We start from the raw sequence: 18,456 nt of genomic DNA, 5'->3' as shown, positions 1-18,456 counted from the left end.
TGGCCATAAGCAAATTAAAAATTTCTCAGTTTTCTAAAATGAGATGATTAAACATCATTGTGAGAATTAAATGAAAATTTAAACATTGCCTGGAGCAGTGCCTATTAGAAATCTTGAATAAATGGTAGCTTTCATTAATACAGGAGAACTGTACTTTTCTCTACCTTCCTTTTTCTTTTGCCTTGGAGCCATTTTGCGGGGGGGTGTTATGTATCTGCTGGGTGTAGTGACTAAATGGATGCACAGTAGATTTGGTTAAACTATGTTGTTGGGTTTTTAATAAGCCTTTTCCTGTTGAAACAGTCTTTGAAGCAGTGAAAGGGAAATGAATTTACGTGCTCATTTTGTGTACCTGAGAAGGTAGCATTAAGATTGTGTAGATGGGGGCGCCTGGGTGGCTCATTGGGTTAAAGCCTCTGCCTACAGCTCAGGTCATGATCTCAAGGTCCTGGGATCGAACCCCGCGTCGGGCTCTCCGCCCAATGGGGACCCTGCTTCCTCCTCTCTCTCTGCCTGCACTCTGCCTACTTGTGATCTCTGTCTGTCAAATAAATAAATAAATAAATAACTTTTAAAAAAAAAAAAAAGGTTGTGTAGATGTAGGAAGATTTTTCTATACCATGCAGTATATGACTACAAAGTATTAGTAGTGATTTTAGGTTTAATGTGTTTTTCAGATTACATGTGTGCTAATAAGTAAACATGTACTGTTTTCCATAATTAGGTGATAATTGGAGAGAAGCACGAAAACTCAATGTATCTACACAGCATGTTTTGGTACCTATGCACTTCAATGTGGAGCTCTCGAAGGCCATGGTTTTCATGGATATAAGGATGCCCAAGTATGTATAGTTTCTTTCATGTGATTGTAGATTTTCTAAGGGAATACCATATCTCATTGATTTTTTGAGGGGGGGTAAAATATATGTAACATAAACTTTATTTTTAAGTGTACAATTCGGTGACATTAAGTACTTTCACATCCATCTCCATAACTTCGTCATCTTCTCAGACTGAAACTGTACTCATTAAATAATAATGCCCCACTTTTCCAGCCCATGGCGGTCATGATTGATTGTTCTTTCTCTATAAATCTGGCTCCTCTGGGTACCTTTCATAAATGGAACCATGCAATGTTTGTTCTTCTGTGTCTGAGTTAGTGTACATAACATAATGCCCTCAAGGTTTATCCATGTCATAGCATATATCAGAATTTCATTTGTTTTTGAGGCTGAAAAATATTTCATTGCATATATCTGGATCAAATGGACATTTGGATTATTCCAGTGAAATTTGGCTGTTGTAATAGTGCTGCCATGAAGATCGATATACAAATAACTGTTCGAGTCCTTGCTTTAATTTTTTTTGTTTATATATCCAGAAGTGGAATTGCTGAATCCTACGATAATTTTATTTTTAATTTTTTGAGGAACTGTCCTAGTGTTTTCCATAGCAGCTGTACCATTATATTTCCACCAGCAGTGCACAAGGGTTCCAGTTTTTCCACCTCTTTACCATCTCTTATTTTCTTATTTTTAAAAGCAGTCCTCCCCAATACATATGAAGTAGTATCTAATTAGAGTTTTTAATTGTATTTTCCCAATGATTACTGATTAGGTAATTTTCAGGTACTTATTGGCAATTTACATATTTCTTCGGAGAAATATCTTTTCAAGTCCTTTGCCCATCTTTAATTTTTTTTTTTAAGTTGCAGGAGACTTCTGTTCTGTTTTTAAATATATACTGCATGTTAACTCCTTATCAGATAAATGATTTGCAAATATTTCCTCTGATTTTGTAGATTGCCTTATTTATCACTCTTTTGATTGTGTTCTCTGATGCATAGAAGTTTTAAATATTAGGTTCAATTTATGTTTTCTGTGCTTTTGGTGTTATAGCCAAGAAATTATTTTCAAATTCAATGTCCTAAAACTTCTCCTGTATCCTTTTTACAAAGAGTTTTATAGTTTGAGCTTTCATGTTCAGATCTTTGATAGATTTAGTGTTATTGTTTGCATATGGTATAAGGTATGGCCTCAGATTTATTCTTGTGTATGTGGATATCTGGTTTGCCCAGCACCATTTATTGAAAAGACTATCTTTTCTCCATTGGATAGTCTTGGTACTGTTATGAAAATCATTTGATCATGCTTGTGATGGTTTTTTTCTGGGTTTTCTGTTCTATTTCCTTGGTCTCTATTTCTGTCTGTATACCAGAGCCACACAGTTTTGATGACTAGAACTTTGTATTAAGTTTTGGAATCAGGCGTATGAATTATCCAACTTTGCTTTCTAGATTGTTTTGGCTATTTGGCATCCTCTGAGATTCCATAGGAATTACAGGGTGGATTTTCTGTTTTTATAAATGATACTTTGATTTTGATGTATATTGCATTGAATCTATAAATGCTTTGAGTAGTGACATCTTAATATTAAGTCTTCCAATCCACGAACATGAGATATCTTTCCATTTCTTTGTGTCTTCTATGACTGCTTTCAGCAGCATTTTGATAGTTTGCAATGTATGTCTTCTACTTCTATGATTAAGTTTATTTTTGATACCATTGTAAATAGAATTGTTTTCTTAATATTCTTTTGGACTGTTTATTGTTACTGTATAGGAATGGATTCTTCTGAGTTGGTTTTAATATTCTGTAACTTTGCTGAATTCATTTATTATTTCTTTGTGTGTGTCTGTGTGTGGAATTGTTAGGGTTTTCTACATACAAGATTACTTTATCTTTGAACAAAGGCAGTTTTACTACTTTCTTTACAATTTGGATGCCTTGAACTTTTTTTGCCTAATTAGTTTCACTAGAATTTCCAGTGCTATGTTGAATAGAAGTGATTTAAGCAGTCATCCTTTATCCTGAGCATAGAGGAAGAGGTTCTGGTCTTTCATCATGGAATATGTTAGCTGTGGGGTTTTTGTTTTATTTATTTATTTATTAAAAGATTTTATTTATTTTTATTGGACAGAGAGAGACCACAAGTAGGCAGAGAGGCAGGCAGAGAGAGAGGGGAAAGCAGGCTCCCTGCTGCTTCCCTCTGAGATCATGACCTGGGCTGAAGGCAGAGGCTTAACCCACTGAGCCACCCAGGTGCCCTGCTGTGGGTTTTTTAATATATGACCTTTATTATGTTGATGTAGTTAGCTTCTGTTGGTAATTTGTTGGGTGTTTCTATCATGGAAATGTGTTGAATTTTTTCAAATACTTTTCAGCAGAGGAAATTGTGTGTTTCTTTTCCTTCATTATATTAATGTTGTGTATTACAATGATCTGTCTTCACATGTTGAACCATCCTTGCATTTTAGGAATAAATTACAGGTCATGGTGTATAATCCTTTTAAGGTACTGTTGAGTTTTGTTTGCTAGAATTTTGTTGAGGATTTTTGGATCAGTGGTCATAAGGAATATTGGTCTATAGTTTTCTTGAAGTGTCTTTGGCTTTGGTATCAGAGTAATCATGGCCTTAAAATGAGTTAGGAAGTGTTCCTTTCTCTCCCATTGTTTTAAAGAATTTGAGAAGAATTTATATTCTTTTAAAATGTTTGCTAGAATTCACTAAGTGAAAGCCTTTAATCATGGGCATTTCATTATTGGGAGATTTTGGATTACTGATTCAATCTCCACACTAGTTATAGGTCTCTCCAGGTTTTCTATTTTTTCACAGGTTAGAGTTTTGGTAGGTTTACATTTCTAGAAAATTGTCCACTTCATCTTGATTATCCAGTTTGGTGTAAAATTGTTCATAGCTATCTTATAGTCATTCTTATTTCAGTAGAATTAGTAGTAATGCCCCTGCTTTCATTTCTGATTTTAGTTGTCTTTTCTCTTTTATTTCTCAGTCTACCTAAAAGTTCAACTCTGTTCATCTTTTTGAAGAATCACTTACCAGTTTTGTTGAACTTCTCTGTTATTTTTCAGTTGTCTGTTTTGGTTCTCTTTGCTCTTTATTTCCTTACTTCTGCTGACTCTTGGTTTAGCTTATTCTTTTTCTACTTTCTTAAGGTGTAAAGTTAGTTTGTCCATTTGAGAGCTTTTTTTTTTAATGTAAGTGTTTACAGCCATACATTTCTCTCAGTATGGCTTTTGGTATATTCTATAAATCTTATTATTCTGTGTTTTCATTTTTACTTGTCTCAAGATATTTTCTCATTTTCCTGTACTTGCTTCTTTGACTTATTGTTTAATATGTGTATTGTTTAATTTCCACATGTGAATTTTATATTTTCCTTCTTTTGATTTCTGGTTTCATTCCATTGTGATCAGAAAAGATGCTTTCAATGATTTCAGACCTCTAAAAAATTTGACACTTGTTTGTGGCCTTCTTTATGGTTTGTCCTGGAGAATGTTCTATGTGTTTTTAAGAAAAATGTGTATTCTGGTCTATTTTTGGTCCGTTTTTGTCAATAGCATTGTTCTCGTCCTCTTTTTGGGCTTCTGTCTGTTTGTTACATCAGATACTGAAATGGGGTATTGAAGTCTCCTGACCGTAGGTCCGTTTCTTTCCTTAGTTCTGTCAGTGTTTGATTTGTATATTTTTGATCTGATGGTTGGTGCATCTATGTTTTAATTTATATCTTAATAGCAAAATTACCTTTTTATCGTTGTGTAATGTCCTTTGTCTCTAGTAGCAGATTTTGACTTATAATCTTTTCTGATTGCTTTTATTAAAGCTATTCCTATTTTCTTATATTTATTATTTGCATGAGATGTTTTTTTTCTGTTCTTTAACTTTCAAACTATTTGTGCCCTTAGATCTAAACTGAGTCTCTGGCAGACAGCCTGTAGTTGGATCTCATTTTTTTCATCCACTCTGTCATTTTGTATCTTGTATTTGAAAACTTAAACCATTTACATTTAAAGTAAATACTGATTGAAAGACTTCCTCGAGCTCAAGGCTTTGTGTGTGAAGTATAGGGAGAAGGATAGAGGTAAGCAGTAAATAGCCTGGCCTTTTCCCATATGCTGTGGATGTGGCTGCTATTACTTAACTGCTCTTGTCTGGTGAAAGAGACCTACACCCTTCTTTGTTGTTTTTCAGAGTATAGTGACTATGTCCACTAGCAAACATAGTGTAATGTACTAAATCTTATTCTCCTAGACTGTCTTCTTTTAGGAAATCAGACTGCCTTAAGACTGAGAGTCTTAAGACTGAGAGTCTTAAGGCAGAGGAATGTCAGGAATTCGGCCTGAGAAAGCGAGTAGGAAAGAAAGCCATTCTGCACATTCCGCTGTTTTTTCATAATCCAGCACTAGGTGTAGTTTGATTTTTAGATATGCGGCTTGGGCTCTTTAGTTCTTACCCAGATGTCCCACTGCTGTTTTACTGTTGCGTAATACTGCTTGTAAAGTTTATCAATATGTGGTGAAAAGCAAGATGGATATGATTTCCTATTGTAAACATCAGTATGAATTGATTCATTTTAAGCTTATTTCTATGTATGCTGGAATCTAGAAAGTTAGGGAGTACCATAAAAAAGAAGATGATCTTATTCTGAGGGACCTTGCTTTGGATTGCTCTACTTACTAGGATACAATTAGGAAGAATTTATGTCCTGTAATGCAGGGAATATGTATAGTATAGAAACAACTGAAATAACTGATTAAAATACTTATATCTAGATAGATAGAGGAAAATCATGAGAGATCAATCCAATGTAACAGTTGCAAATTTTTTCTGTAAAGGACCAGATAGTGAACATTTTAGTTTTAAATTTCATATTGTTAGTCATAACTATTCAATTCTACTGTTTTAGGATGAATGCAGCCATAAACAATACATAATGAACAGGTATGGGTGTGTTCCAATAATACTTATCAAAATAAGTAACAGATTGAATTAGCCAGTGACCATATTTTGCCCATTTCTAGTCCAGTGCATTATATAGTGAGACATCACCAATAAAATGGCAAAAATACCAGGAAAGCCATTTGAGCTAGTATTCTAATGATACTAAAATTGCTGTAGGTTATTCTAATGATACTAAAATTGCTGTAGGTTAGGATCAGAGAAGTATAGCTAAAATAATAAAAGGCAGAAACTAAATGATTTAGAAAGATCAAATCTGAGAAACATTTGATTTCAGTTTAGTGAGCTGGAGCAATATAAGGTGAATATAGTATTATAGAAAACTCTGGAATTGTAAAGGTATCAGGCAGCATCCTTTGAAATTTGAGCTTAAAACTTTCAAGGCAAATAAAAGGAAGTCCTCTGCTATTTGGTATGTAGTATTTTGGTGCCCTCGTTTTCAGGTTGTACATTATACAGGTATGTTTAAAAAAAATTGAAAAGAAGTTTAGATACATTGAGACAGATTCATAGTATGTACCTAAGTTAAACTAGGATAGATGGAACTAATTACATGTATATAGTCTATTGGTGGTAAAAGAAAGCTTGTAATTTTCTTAAGAAATGCAGATGTATTTTTAGACTCATAACCTTAGTCATGTGTCTGAGTTGAAAAAGTTGAGTTTCAGGAAAAATACAGGGATAAAAACAGTGAGTAAAAATGTACTCTTTGATAACAGCTTTTTTCTAAACTTTTATTTTATTTTTTTTTTTTTGCTATTTTAAAAAATTTATATATTTTCAGAAAAACAGTATTCATTATTTTTCCACCACACCCAGTGCTCCATGCAATCCGTGCCCTCTATAATACCCACCACCTGGTACCCCAACCTCGCACACCCCCGCCACTTCAAACACCTCAGATTGTTTTTCAGAGTCCATAGTCTCTCATGATTCACCTCCCCTTCCAATTTCCCCAACTCCCTTCTCCTCTCTAACACCCCTTGTCCTCCATGATATTTGTTATGCTCCACAAATAAGTGAAACCGTATGATAATTGACTCTCTCTGCTTGACTTATTTCACTCAGCATAATCTCTTCCAGTCCCATCCATGTTGCTACAAAAGTTGGGTATTCATCCTTTCTGATGGAGGCATAATACTCCATAGTGTATATGGGCCACATCTTCCTTATCCATTTGTCTGTTGAAGGGCATCTTGGTTCTTTCCATAGTTTGGCGACCGTGGCCATTGCTGCTATAAACATTGGGGTACAGATGGCCCTTCTTTTCACGACATCTGTATCCTTGGGGTAAATACCCAGGAGTGCATCACGTTACCTGATTTCAAGCTTTATTACAAAGCTGTGATCACCAAGACAGCATGGTACTGGCATAAAAACAGACACATACACCAGTGGAACAGCGTAGAGAGCCCAGATATGGACCCTCAACTCTGTGGTCAATTAATCTTCGACAAAACAGGAAAAAATATACAGTGGAAAAAAGTCTCTTCAATAAATGGTGCTGGGAAAACTGGACAGCTATATGTAGAAGAATGAAACTTGACCATTCTCTTACACTGTACACAAAGATAAACTCAAAATGGATAAAAGACCTCAACATGAGACAGGAATCCATCAGAATCCTAGAGGAGAACATAGGCAGTCATCTCTTCCATATCAGCCACAGCAACTTCTTTCAAGATATGTCTCCAAAGGCAAAGGAAGCAAAAGCGAAAATAAACTTTTGGGACTTCATCAAAATCAAAAGCTTCTGCACAGCAAAGGAAACAGTCAAAAAAACAAAGAGGCAACCCACGGAATGGGAGAAGGTATTTGCAAATGACAGTACAGACAAAAGGTTGATATCCAGGATCTATAATGAGCTCCTCAAACTCAACACACACGAAACAGGCAAACATATCAAAAAATGGGAAGAAGATATGAACAGACACTTCTCCAATCAAGACATACAAATGGCTATCAGACACATGAAAAAATGTTCATCATCATTAGCCCTCAGGGAGATTCAAATTAAAACCACATTGAGATATCACCTTTCACCAGTTAGAATGGCCAAAATTAACAAAACAGGAAACAACATGTGTTGGAGAGGATGTGGAGAAAGGGGAACCCTCTTCCACTGTTGGTGGGAATGCAAGTTGGTGCAGCCTCTTTGGAGAACAGTGTGGAGATTCCTCAAGAAATTAAAAATAGAGCTTCCCTATGACCCTGCAATTAAACTTTTATTTTTTTTAAAGACTATGTAGAGGGACACTGGGTGGCTCAGTCATTTAAGCATCTGCTTTCTGCCCAGGACCCTGGGAAAACTCCCATGTTGGGCTCTCTGCTCAGTGGGGAGCCTGCTTTCTCTCCCTCTGCCTGCCATTCATTCCCCCTGCTTGTGTTCACACACACACTCTCTCTCTCTCGAATAAATAAAATCTTACACACAAAAAAAAGACTATTTAGAACAGTTTTAGGGTCACAAGAAAGAAATTGAAGTATAGTTGACATGTAAGGTTGCATTAGTTTCAGGTGGACACAGTGATTTGACACCTCGCTAGTGCTGTGCTCACCGCAAGCATAGCCACCTTTTGTCGCCATACAAGGCTACTACAGTATCATGTGACTGTATTCCCTGTGCTGTACCTTTTTATCCCCATGACTTATTCATTCCATGACCAGAAACCTGTACCTCCCGCTGCCCTTTACTAGTTTGCCCAACCCCCTTCCTCCTACCACTGGTAACCATCACTTCATTCTCTGTGTGTCTCTTTTTATTTTTGTTTTTTAGATTCCATGTAGAAATGAAATCATATGGTATTTATTTCACTTAGCATTTTACCTTCTAGGGTTTCCATGTCACAAATGGCAAAACAGCATTATTATTATTATTTTTTAATGGTGGAGTAATGTTCCATTGTATATATGTACCACAGCTTCTTTAGCCATTTATCTACTAATGGACACTTGGGTTGCTTCTGCTGGCTACTATAAATAATACTACAAACATAAGTGTTCATGTATTTTTTCAAATTACTGTTCTCATTTTCTTTGGGTTGATAACCACTAGTAGAATTCCTGGGTCACAGAGTGTTTGTTTTTAATTTTTTGAGGAACCTCCATACTGTTTTCCACAAGGGCTGCCCAAATTTACCTTCTTGCCAATGGTGCATAAGGATTCCTCTTTCTCTCTATTCTGAGCAATTGTTATTTGTCTTTGATTTTAGTCATTCTGACAGGTGTCAGGTGATACCTCATTGTGGTTTTGACTTGCATTTCCCATATGATGAGTGATGTTGAGCATGTCTTCATGTGTCTGTTAATCGTCTGTATGTTTCCACTGAAAAAGTGTCTATTCAGGTCCTCTGCCCATTATTTGATGGGATTGTTTGTTTTTTTTTGGTGTCAGGTTATAGAAATTCTTTATATATTTTGGATATTAAACCCTTTATCGGTTATATCGTTTGCAAGTATCTTCTCTCATTCAGTGGGTTGCATTTTTGTTTTGTTGATGGTTTCCTTTGCTGTGCAAAAGCTTTTTATTTTGATGTAGTCTTGTTTCATGTGCCTGGGGGAGATACTTAGAAAAGTGTCACTAAGGCTGATGTACAAGAGATTACTGTCTGTTTTGTTTTAGGATTTTTATGGTTTTGGGTCTCAAGGAGTTGAAACTTAGATCCACACAAAACCTGCGTGCATATATATTTTTTTCTTTTTTTTATTGATTCTTTTAAAAATCAATCTTTTTTTATTATTTTTTAATTTTTTTAATTAAAAATTTTTTTTCATTTATTTATTTTCAGCATAACAGTATCATTATTTTTTCACCACACCCAGTGCTCCATGCAATCCATGCCATCTATGATACCCACCACCTGGTACCCCGACCTCCCACCCCCCTGCCACTTCAAACCCCTCAGATTATTTTTCAGAGTCCATAGTCTCTCATGATTCACCTCCCCTTCCAATTTACCCCTACATGCATATATTTATAGAAGTTTTATTCATACTTTTATATAAAGCTTATACACATAAATTTTATATTTCTGTTTTATAGCCCAGGCTTGTAAGCAACTAAGATGTCAGTTAATAGGTGATAGATAAACTGTAGCATATCAAACAGTGAATATAATTCACTAAGAATAAATAAGCTGTCAGGTCATGAAAAGATGTAGAGAAACATCAAATGCATATTACCAAGTGAAAGAAGCCAATCTGAAAAGGCTGCATATTCTATGATTTCCACTAGGTGACTTCTGGAAAAGGCAAAACTATGGACACAGTTAAAAGATCAGGGCTTGCCAGGACTTGAAGGTGGTAGGTAGGGGAGGGATGAATAATTGAAGCACAAGGGATTTTTAGGGCAATGAAAATACATGATATATTCTAAATGATATAATGGTTAATACATGTCATTATGCACTTCAGCCAAACCCAGAGAACGTAGAGCATCCAACAGTGAGCAGTGATGTACATTGTGGACTTTGGCGATTATGATGTGTCAGTGTAGCTTCATCAGTTTCAACAAATGTACCATTCTGGTTGGGAATTTTTTTTTTTTAAACATTTTATTTATTTATCTGACAGAGTTCACAAGCAGGCAGAGAGGCAGGCAGAGAGAGAGGGGGAAGCAGGCTCCCTTCTGAACAGAGAACCCCATGCAGGGCTCAATCCCAGGACCCTGGGATCATGACCTGTGCCGAAAGCAGAGGCTTTAACCCACTGAGCCACCCAGGCGCCCCTGGTTGGGAATATTTTTAATGAAGGAGTCAATGCATGGGTAGATGCAAGGGGTATATTAAAAAATATATATATCTGTATCTCCTTTCAATTTTCTGTGATCCTTGTTTGTAGATGACATGAAACTATACAGAGAAAACCTTAAAGACTCCACCAAATCATTCATTTGAATAAATGAATAAATTATTCATTAGAATAAACGAATTCAGTGAACTTGCAGATAAATAATATACAGGAATCAGTTATGTTTTGATACACTAATAATGAAGTGCAGAAAGAGAAATTAAGAAAAAATCCCATTAACCGTTTTACCAAAAAGAATAAAATACTTAAGAATAAACATAGCCAAGGTAGGGAAGGACCTGTACTCTAAAAACTATAATCATTGATGAAAGAAATTGAAGACACCAACAGGTGGAAAGCTATCCATGCTCATTGTTTGGAAGAATTGATATCATTGTTTATACAACTCAAAGTAATCTACCAATTCAATACAATTCCTATCAAAATATCCATGGCATTGTTCACTGAACTAGAACAGATAATCCTAAAATCTGTGTTGAACCACAAAAGACCCTGAATAGCCAAAGCAGACTTGAAAAAGAAGAATAAGGCTGGAGCTATCACTATTCAGATTTCAAGATATATTTGAAAGCTATACTAATCAAAACAGTATGGTACTGGCACAAAAATAGACACACTGATCAGTGGAACAGAATAGAGTCCTCAGAGATAAACCCATACCTCTATGGTCAATTTTAACAAAGGAGGCAAGAATGGTGTTGAGAAAACTGGACAGCTGCATGCCAAAGAATGAAAATGTACCACTTTCCTACTGCATAGACAAAAATGAGGTAAAAATGAATTAAAGACCAAAGTATGACCCCTAAAATCATTAAAGCACTAAAAGAAAACATACAGTAGTAATCTCCTGAACATCAGTCTTAGCAACATTTTTCTAGATTAGTCTTAAAGTTTTTGAAGAGAATATCTTTGCAAAGACCAGTAGACTGTATTTATGAAAATCTACTCCTGGGCTTTCTCTTCTGACCATTGATCTGTTTATCTATTCTATTGTCAAAACCAGTGTCTTGCTTATGGTGGCTTTCTAGTGAGCCTTGAGGTCAGGGAGGGTCAATCCTCCATCCCTTTTCTTCTTCAATATTATGTTGGCTTTCTGGATCTTTTACCTCTTCATTTAATCTTCAGAGTCATTTTGTCAATATTCATTAAGTAGTTGGCTGGGATTTTGACTTTCATTACATTGAATCCATGGATCGTTTTAGGAAGAACTAACATCTGAAGAATATTGAATTTTAATACAAATAAATATGGAGTCGCTCTTCATTTATATTTATTTCTTCTTTGATTTCATCCTTCAGAGTTTTAGAGTTTCCTCTGTATAGATCTTGTAGATATTTTGTTAAATTTACACCCAAGTATTATATTTTTGGGTGTTAATATAAATGGTATTATTTTTAATTTTTAAATTCTACTTGCCCATTGTTTGTATATAAGAAAGCAGTAGACTATTGGATAAAGGGCTTATTAGTTCTTGGGGCCGCCTTCTTCTTCTTCTTTTTTTTTTTTCTTTTTAGATATTCTGTATAGATGATCATGTCATCTGTGAACAGACTCTGTATACTTTTTATTTCCTTTTCTTGTCCTAATGCATTGACAGGGACTTCCAATATAGTGTTGAAAAGGAGTGATCCAAGAGACCTCTGTGCTTTGTACGTAATCTTAGTGGAAAACTGAGTTTCTTGCCATTAAATACAGTAGCTGTAGGTTTTTTGATGATACTCTTTATCAAGTTGAGGAAGCTCACCTTTATTGTAGTTCTTGCAGAGGTTTTTTTTTTTTATCATATAGGTGTTTGGATTTTGCCATGCATCAATTTATATGATCATGTAATTTTTCTTAAGTCTTAAAATTTCTTAATCTGACTTTTAAACTGGATTTAGATATATTATCTCTTAGAGAAGTTATTTGAACTTCCTAAGCATTAGTTTCCTGTTAGGAACCATGTACGCAACTGATTTCTGCTGTTAAAAAAAACAGCAGAAATCAGTTGTCTACCTTATAGGTTGTGAGGACTTAAGATAATGCATATCAATGCTTTCCTTAATGCCTATCATATAATAAACAATAATTATTAATTGTCAGCTGTCTTTGGCAAATAGAAAAGGGATAATAAATGTAATAATGTTAGAAAATAAATCTCTGGGGCGCCTGGGTGTCTCAGTCAATTAAGTGTCTGCCTTCAGCTCAGGTCATAATCCCAGGGTCCTGGGATCAAGTCCTGAGTCAGGATCCCTGCTTAGTAGGGAGTCAGCTTCTCCCTCTGCCCTATCCCCTGCTTGTGCTTGTGCATGCTCTCTCTCTCTTTCAAAAATAAATAAATAAAATCTCAAAAAAAATTTTTCTGAAAAATAATGAGGTTAGTTCACCTAATGAGATGTGTCAGTAAGGCCAAATAGGAATTTGAGTGGAGATTGTGGAATGTCTTACGGAGTATGTGGATAATTTTTAGAGTTTAAAATTGCATTTTATTTTTTGGTATATTAAGGGGAACAATTGTGTTTTTAACTAGTATACATAAATCAGAATGGAGTTTGCTTTATAATAATTCCTTTTTTTGAAACAGATTCAAGATTTTTGGAAAGTTACCACTGATTTCTTTACGAATCTCAGATAAAAAACTGCAAGGAATTCTGGAATTGATTGAAAGCATTCCAAAACCCACACCTGCAACTGAAACATATGCCCCTGCCAAACCATTTCAGGTAATGTTTTTACAAAATTGATAAAAATGCAAATTAAGGAAACTGGACAACTTTACCCACAAATTTTGGGTAAAGTAATTTAATTCATTTTCGAGACCTTTAAAAATTAGATTTTAGCAGCAACTGGGTGGCTCAATCAGTTAAGCATCCAACTTGATCTCAGCTCAGGTCTTGATCGCAGGGTTGTGAGTTCAAGCCCCATAATGGGGCTCCATGCTGGAAATGGAGCCTGCTTTAAAAAAAAAGTTGGGGCACCTGGGTGTCTCAGTTGGTTGAGTGTCCAGTGCTTGATTTCAGCTCAGGTCATGATTTCAGATTGTGAGATTTGAGCCCTGCATCGGGCTCTGCACTGGGCATGGAGCCTGTTTAATTAAGATTCTCTCTCTCTCCCTCTCGCCGCTGCCTCCCCCACCCCATGTTTCTCTCCACCTCTAAAAAAAAAAAAAATTTTTTTTTTGACATTGTAAAAGAGAAAATGATGAAAGAATAAAAGGTGCAAATCTTAAAGAAAATTATGTGATAAGTCTGCCTTTCTTCACTGGTCTGGCTTGTAGTCACTCTCCTCAGTGGTAACACTGTTAACTGCTGCTTCTCTGGTTTCCCACAATGTCTATGGCATACACTATGGCATGCTCACGTGTGTGCGTGTACATATGTACTCTTATGTTCTTCAAATTTACATAAATTCCATCATTATACTTACTGATCTGAACCTATATTTTTTTCATCATTATCGTATTTTATATACATTAGAGTTATCTTCATATTAGCATGTACAGATCTGCCTTTTACTTTAGAGCGATACAGTATGGAATTGTGCAAGTGTGACATCATCCCCTTTTGATGGACATTGACGTTGTTATGAGAGCTCACAGTTCTGCTTTCAGCTTCCTCGTACATATATTTGGGTATATTTTTATCCATTGGATAAATTCGTACATGTGGAATTGCTCAGTGAATTTTAGGTTTTCATGAACTTTGCCAAACTTTCTTTTGTAAAGTGAGTACCCATTTGTAGTCCCACCGGCAGTAAATGAGTGTTTGTTTCTCTGTTCTCATTAGTCTTAAGTATTAACAATTTAAAATTTATTCTATTAAATGAAAAGATGTTATATTCTGGCTTTGATTTGCATTTACAAGTAACATAGGACTTATGTTCATGAGTTTATTGGGTGTTTGACTTTCTGTTTTTTAAAACTGCAGTGTTTGTCTTGTGTTGTGGTTTTCCAATTGAAGAAATTGTTGCTGTTTGTCCTTTACAAACATTTTTTCTTTGTTTTTTCTTGGATTCATTTATTTCTGGCATGCGCAAGTGTTTGCTTTTTACATGTTCAGACTTACTAAGGTAGGATGCCTGGGTGGTTCAGTCAGTTAAGCATTTACCTTTGGCTCAGGTCATGATCCCAGAATCCTGGGATCAAGCCCGGAGTTTGTAAGGGTCCTTGCTCAGCAGGGAGCCTCATTCTCCCTCTGCCTACCTCTTTCTCTCCCCCCCCCTCCTCTCCCTCTGACAAATAAATTAAAATCTTGAAAAAAAAAGTCATTAAGGTTTTCCTTCATGATTTCTCTGTCTTATTCTATGTACCTTATTTCTTATGAAGAAAATTTCATATCCATTTGGAAATAAATGGAATAAATGGAAATAAATGTAAGATATCCATTTGGGGCAATTGGATGGGTCAGTCCGTTAAGCGTCTTCCTTCAGCTCAGGTTATGATCTCAGAGTCCTGGGGTTGAGACCCGCATTGGGCTCTTTGCTTAGCAGGGAGTCTGCTTCTCCTTCTTCCTCTGCCCCTTCCCACTCTCCACACCTGTGCTCTCTCTCTTAAAATATTATTTAAAAATCCAGTCATGGGGACGCCTGGGTGGTGCAGTTGGTTGGACGACTGCCTTCGGCTCGGGGCGTGATCCTAGAGTCCCGGGATCGAGTCCCACATCAGGCTCCCAGCTCCATGGGGAGTCTGCTTCGCTCTCTGACCTTCTCCTCGCTCATGCTCTCTCTCACTGTCTCTCTCTCTCAAATAAATAAATAAAATCTTAAAAAAAAAAAAAATCCAGTCATGTTTGGGGTGCCTGGGTGGCTCAGTGGGTTAAGCCGCTGCCTTCGGCTCAGGTCATGATCTCAGAGTCCTGGGATCGAGTCCCGCGTCGGGCTCTCTGCTCAGCAGGGAGCCTGCTTCCCTCTCTCTCTCTCTGCCTGCCTCTCTGCCGTGATTTCTCTCTGTCAAATAAATAAATAAAATCTTTTAAAAAAAATCCAGTCATGTTTTTCTCTCTTTAAACATTTTGATTTCTTTTCATGTTTAACTTTTTTATTTTGAAATAATTTCAAACTTACAGAAAAATTGTAAAAATAGTATAAAGAACTTGATCAAACCCTGTGAGAGGAAGTTGCTGACGTATTATACCATAACCCTGAAAACAGTAGTGTTTTGTAGTATTTTTTTATAATCTGTTGCTGAGTTTTTTGTTAAGAGGTTCTTTTGAAGAGGAGAGGTTTTAAGTATTAATGAAATCCACTTTGTCAGTATTTTCTTCTGTGGATGAAGGTTTTTCTATTTCAACTCTGGAATCTTTGCCTAACACAAGATCAAGATTTTTCCTGTGTTTTATTCTAGAAATTTTGTAGTTTTAGGTTTTATATTCAGATCCATGATCCATTTTCTGTTAAACTTTTATGTGGAACATGTGATAAGTTACTGTTTATACATTTGTATTTTTAATCATTTCGGTTTCATTTGTTGAAAATACTTCCTTTTTCCATTGAGTTGAGCATTTTGGGGGGGCTCTTTTTTACTCCAGTGATACTCCTTTGATTTTTATCTATTCCCTTGCTGATACCATAATGTCTTATTTACTACATGTCTTCATGGTAAGTATTATGTATGCATGTATGTATATATGTTGGCACGTATCCCCTTCTTCAGTGTTAACGAGAATTTTCCTGGGGCTGTCTCGTGAATTTGGTTATTCCATCACTTTGATGCTATGTTGATGGCACCTCTGAGTTCTTTCTTGCATAAGGTATATTGTATTTTAAACTTTTATTTATGTTTTCTTCTTAAATACTTCTAAGTTTTAGAAAAAGTACTTGGGTAAATGTTCGCTTCATTCTTAGTTATCACTGAAGGCTCAGGCTCTTCTCTCTCCCATCCCCTGAACTTAGTCTGTATATCGAAAGGCTGCCAAACCTATGGTCTACATTAGATGTTCTTTTTAAAATCCAATGCCTTTATAAAAATAGGCAGAGAATAACTATGTAATATGTCTTATACTGAATTTCTGTTCGTGTCCAGCCACACATTTGGCAAAAGAGTACTACATAAGGTCATATATTAATTATTTATATTCAACACTAGCCCAACTCTAGATTTTGCATATTTTTATCGTTAATCCTTATCACAAGCCAGCAAGTATTAACAGTCATTATTTTGCTCAGGGAACAGACTCTTAAGTTAAATACTTTGCTAAGATCATAAAGCTTGTAGCTTTTAGCTTGCAGAGCCAAATTTTGAACTCGGATTTTTTTTCTCTCTCTTTCTTTAAACAAATCTACAGCCCTACAGCTGACATTTTTTCTGCTCTTTTCATGCTGCTTTCTATATAAATGACATCCTAATCTGCAGGGACTTTATTTTCTCCCTTTTCCAGTTTTCTAAGAAAGTTCAGTCCAAAATACTAGATCATTACTAAGACTTTTAATTTAACTTGAAGGGGTTTCATAGGTTAGATAAAGAAAAGTTTTTTAAACAAAGAATCACCCCTTCATGGATATCTTGTTTGGCTTGTCTCAGAAATAAAATTTCAGTCACAGGTCTGAAATATCTTAATACCTAAATATCTCTTGAAACTAAATGTTTCTGTTTTCTTCCTATAATTTTATTTTTCTTAATTTTTATTTCAGCTTTATTAAGGTACAGTTGACAAATAAAACTATAAAATATTAATGTGTACATTGTGGTGGTTTAATACATGTATATGTTGCAAGAGGATTTACCTGTCTAGTTAATTAACACATCCATTCTTCACATACTTGTTTTTGGTGAGAACATTCAGCTCTACTCTCTCAACAGATTCCTGTTACTCAGTACAGTGTTGTTGATTATGGTCACCATATTTTACATTAGATCCTCAGCCTTACTCACCTTGAAGCTGAAAGTTTGTACCCTTTTACTGATGGCTCCCTAATTCCTCCACCATACAGCCCCTGGCAACCACTTCTGCACTCTTGCTAGGAGTTCGACGTTTTTGTTGCTAGATTCCACTTATAAATGATACCGCGCAGGATCTTTCTCAGTCCTGCTCATTTCACTTAGCATCATGCCCTCAAGTTCCCTTTATGTTGTCACAAATGACAGGATTTCCTTCTTTCTCATGGTTGAGTGATTTACATAATGTATATAAATGTGTGTCTGTGTGTATATAATCTGTATTATATGTATTATATAAATGCCATATAAATATATATATTTTATACGGATTATATAAATGTCATGCTTTTATTCATTCACCTGTTTGATGGACACTTTTCCCACATCTTGGCTCTTGTGAATACTGTAGTAAACGTGGGCATGCAGATCTCTCTTTGATATCCTGTTTTCATTTCCTTTGGAAAAACCAGAAAAGAGATTGCTGGATTACATGGTAATTCTAGTTTTAGTTTCCTGAGGAACCTGCCCACTATTTCTTTGGTGACTGCCCCAATTTATATCGCAGGATTTCCTTTCTCTCCAAATCCTCTCCAATACTGGTTACCTGTTGTCTTTTTTTTTTTTCCTAGTTTTTTTTTGTTGTTGTTTTTTTTTTTTTTTAAGATTTTATTTATTCGTAAGAGGGAGAGAGAGGCAGAGGTTGAAGTAGGCTCCCTGCAGAGCAGAGAGCCTGATTGGCACTCCATCCCCAAAACTCTGGGATCATGACCTGAGCCAAAGACAGACGCTTAACCGACTGAGCCACCCAGGTGCCCTATTTTCAGGTTTTAACTTTTTATTTGAAATTAAAAATGGTGCATTGCAATAATTAAAATCATTTGAACAAAAAAAATGGCCCTGGGATTAAACCCTTTAAATCCTGTTTTACAGTCTGTGAGATGTCTTGAATCACTTGGTTTTTACTCTGGATTTCACTG

General features: G+C 35.7%; 1 protein-coding gene across 4 annotated transcripts in view; it reads left to right on the top strand.

Annotated features, from left to right (window-relative positions):
- VPS13A (vacuolar protein sorting 13 homolog A) overlaps positions 1 to 18,456 on the top strand; it is a 240,558-nt gene that overhangs the window by 77,088 nt on the left and 145,014 nt on the right. For all 4 annotated transcript variants that reach the window (XM_044265853.1, XM_044265852.1, XM_044265856.1 and 1 more), the window contains exons 22-23: positions 725 to 842; positions 13,190 to 13,328. In XM_044265853.1, coding sequence (XP_044121788.1) covers positions 725 to 842; positions 13,190 to 13,328 — 257 coding nt within the window. The remainder of the gene's footprint in view (positions 1 to 724; positions 843 to 13,189; positions 13,329 to 18,456) is intronic.

The sequence above is a fragment of the Neovison vison genome, chromosome 9 (genome assembly GCF_020171115.1).
Source record: "Neovison vison isolate M4711 chromosome 9, ASM_NN_V1, whole genome shotgun sequence".
In the NCBI taxonomy this organism is placed as follows: Eukaryota; Metazoa; Chordata; class Mammalia; order Carnivora; family Mustelidae; genus Neogale; species Neogale vison.
Note: the sequence above shows the minus strand (reverse complement) of the source record. Positions and strands in the feature narration are given on the sequence as shown.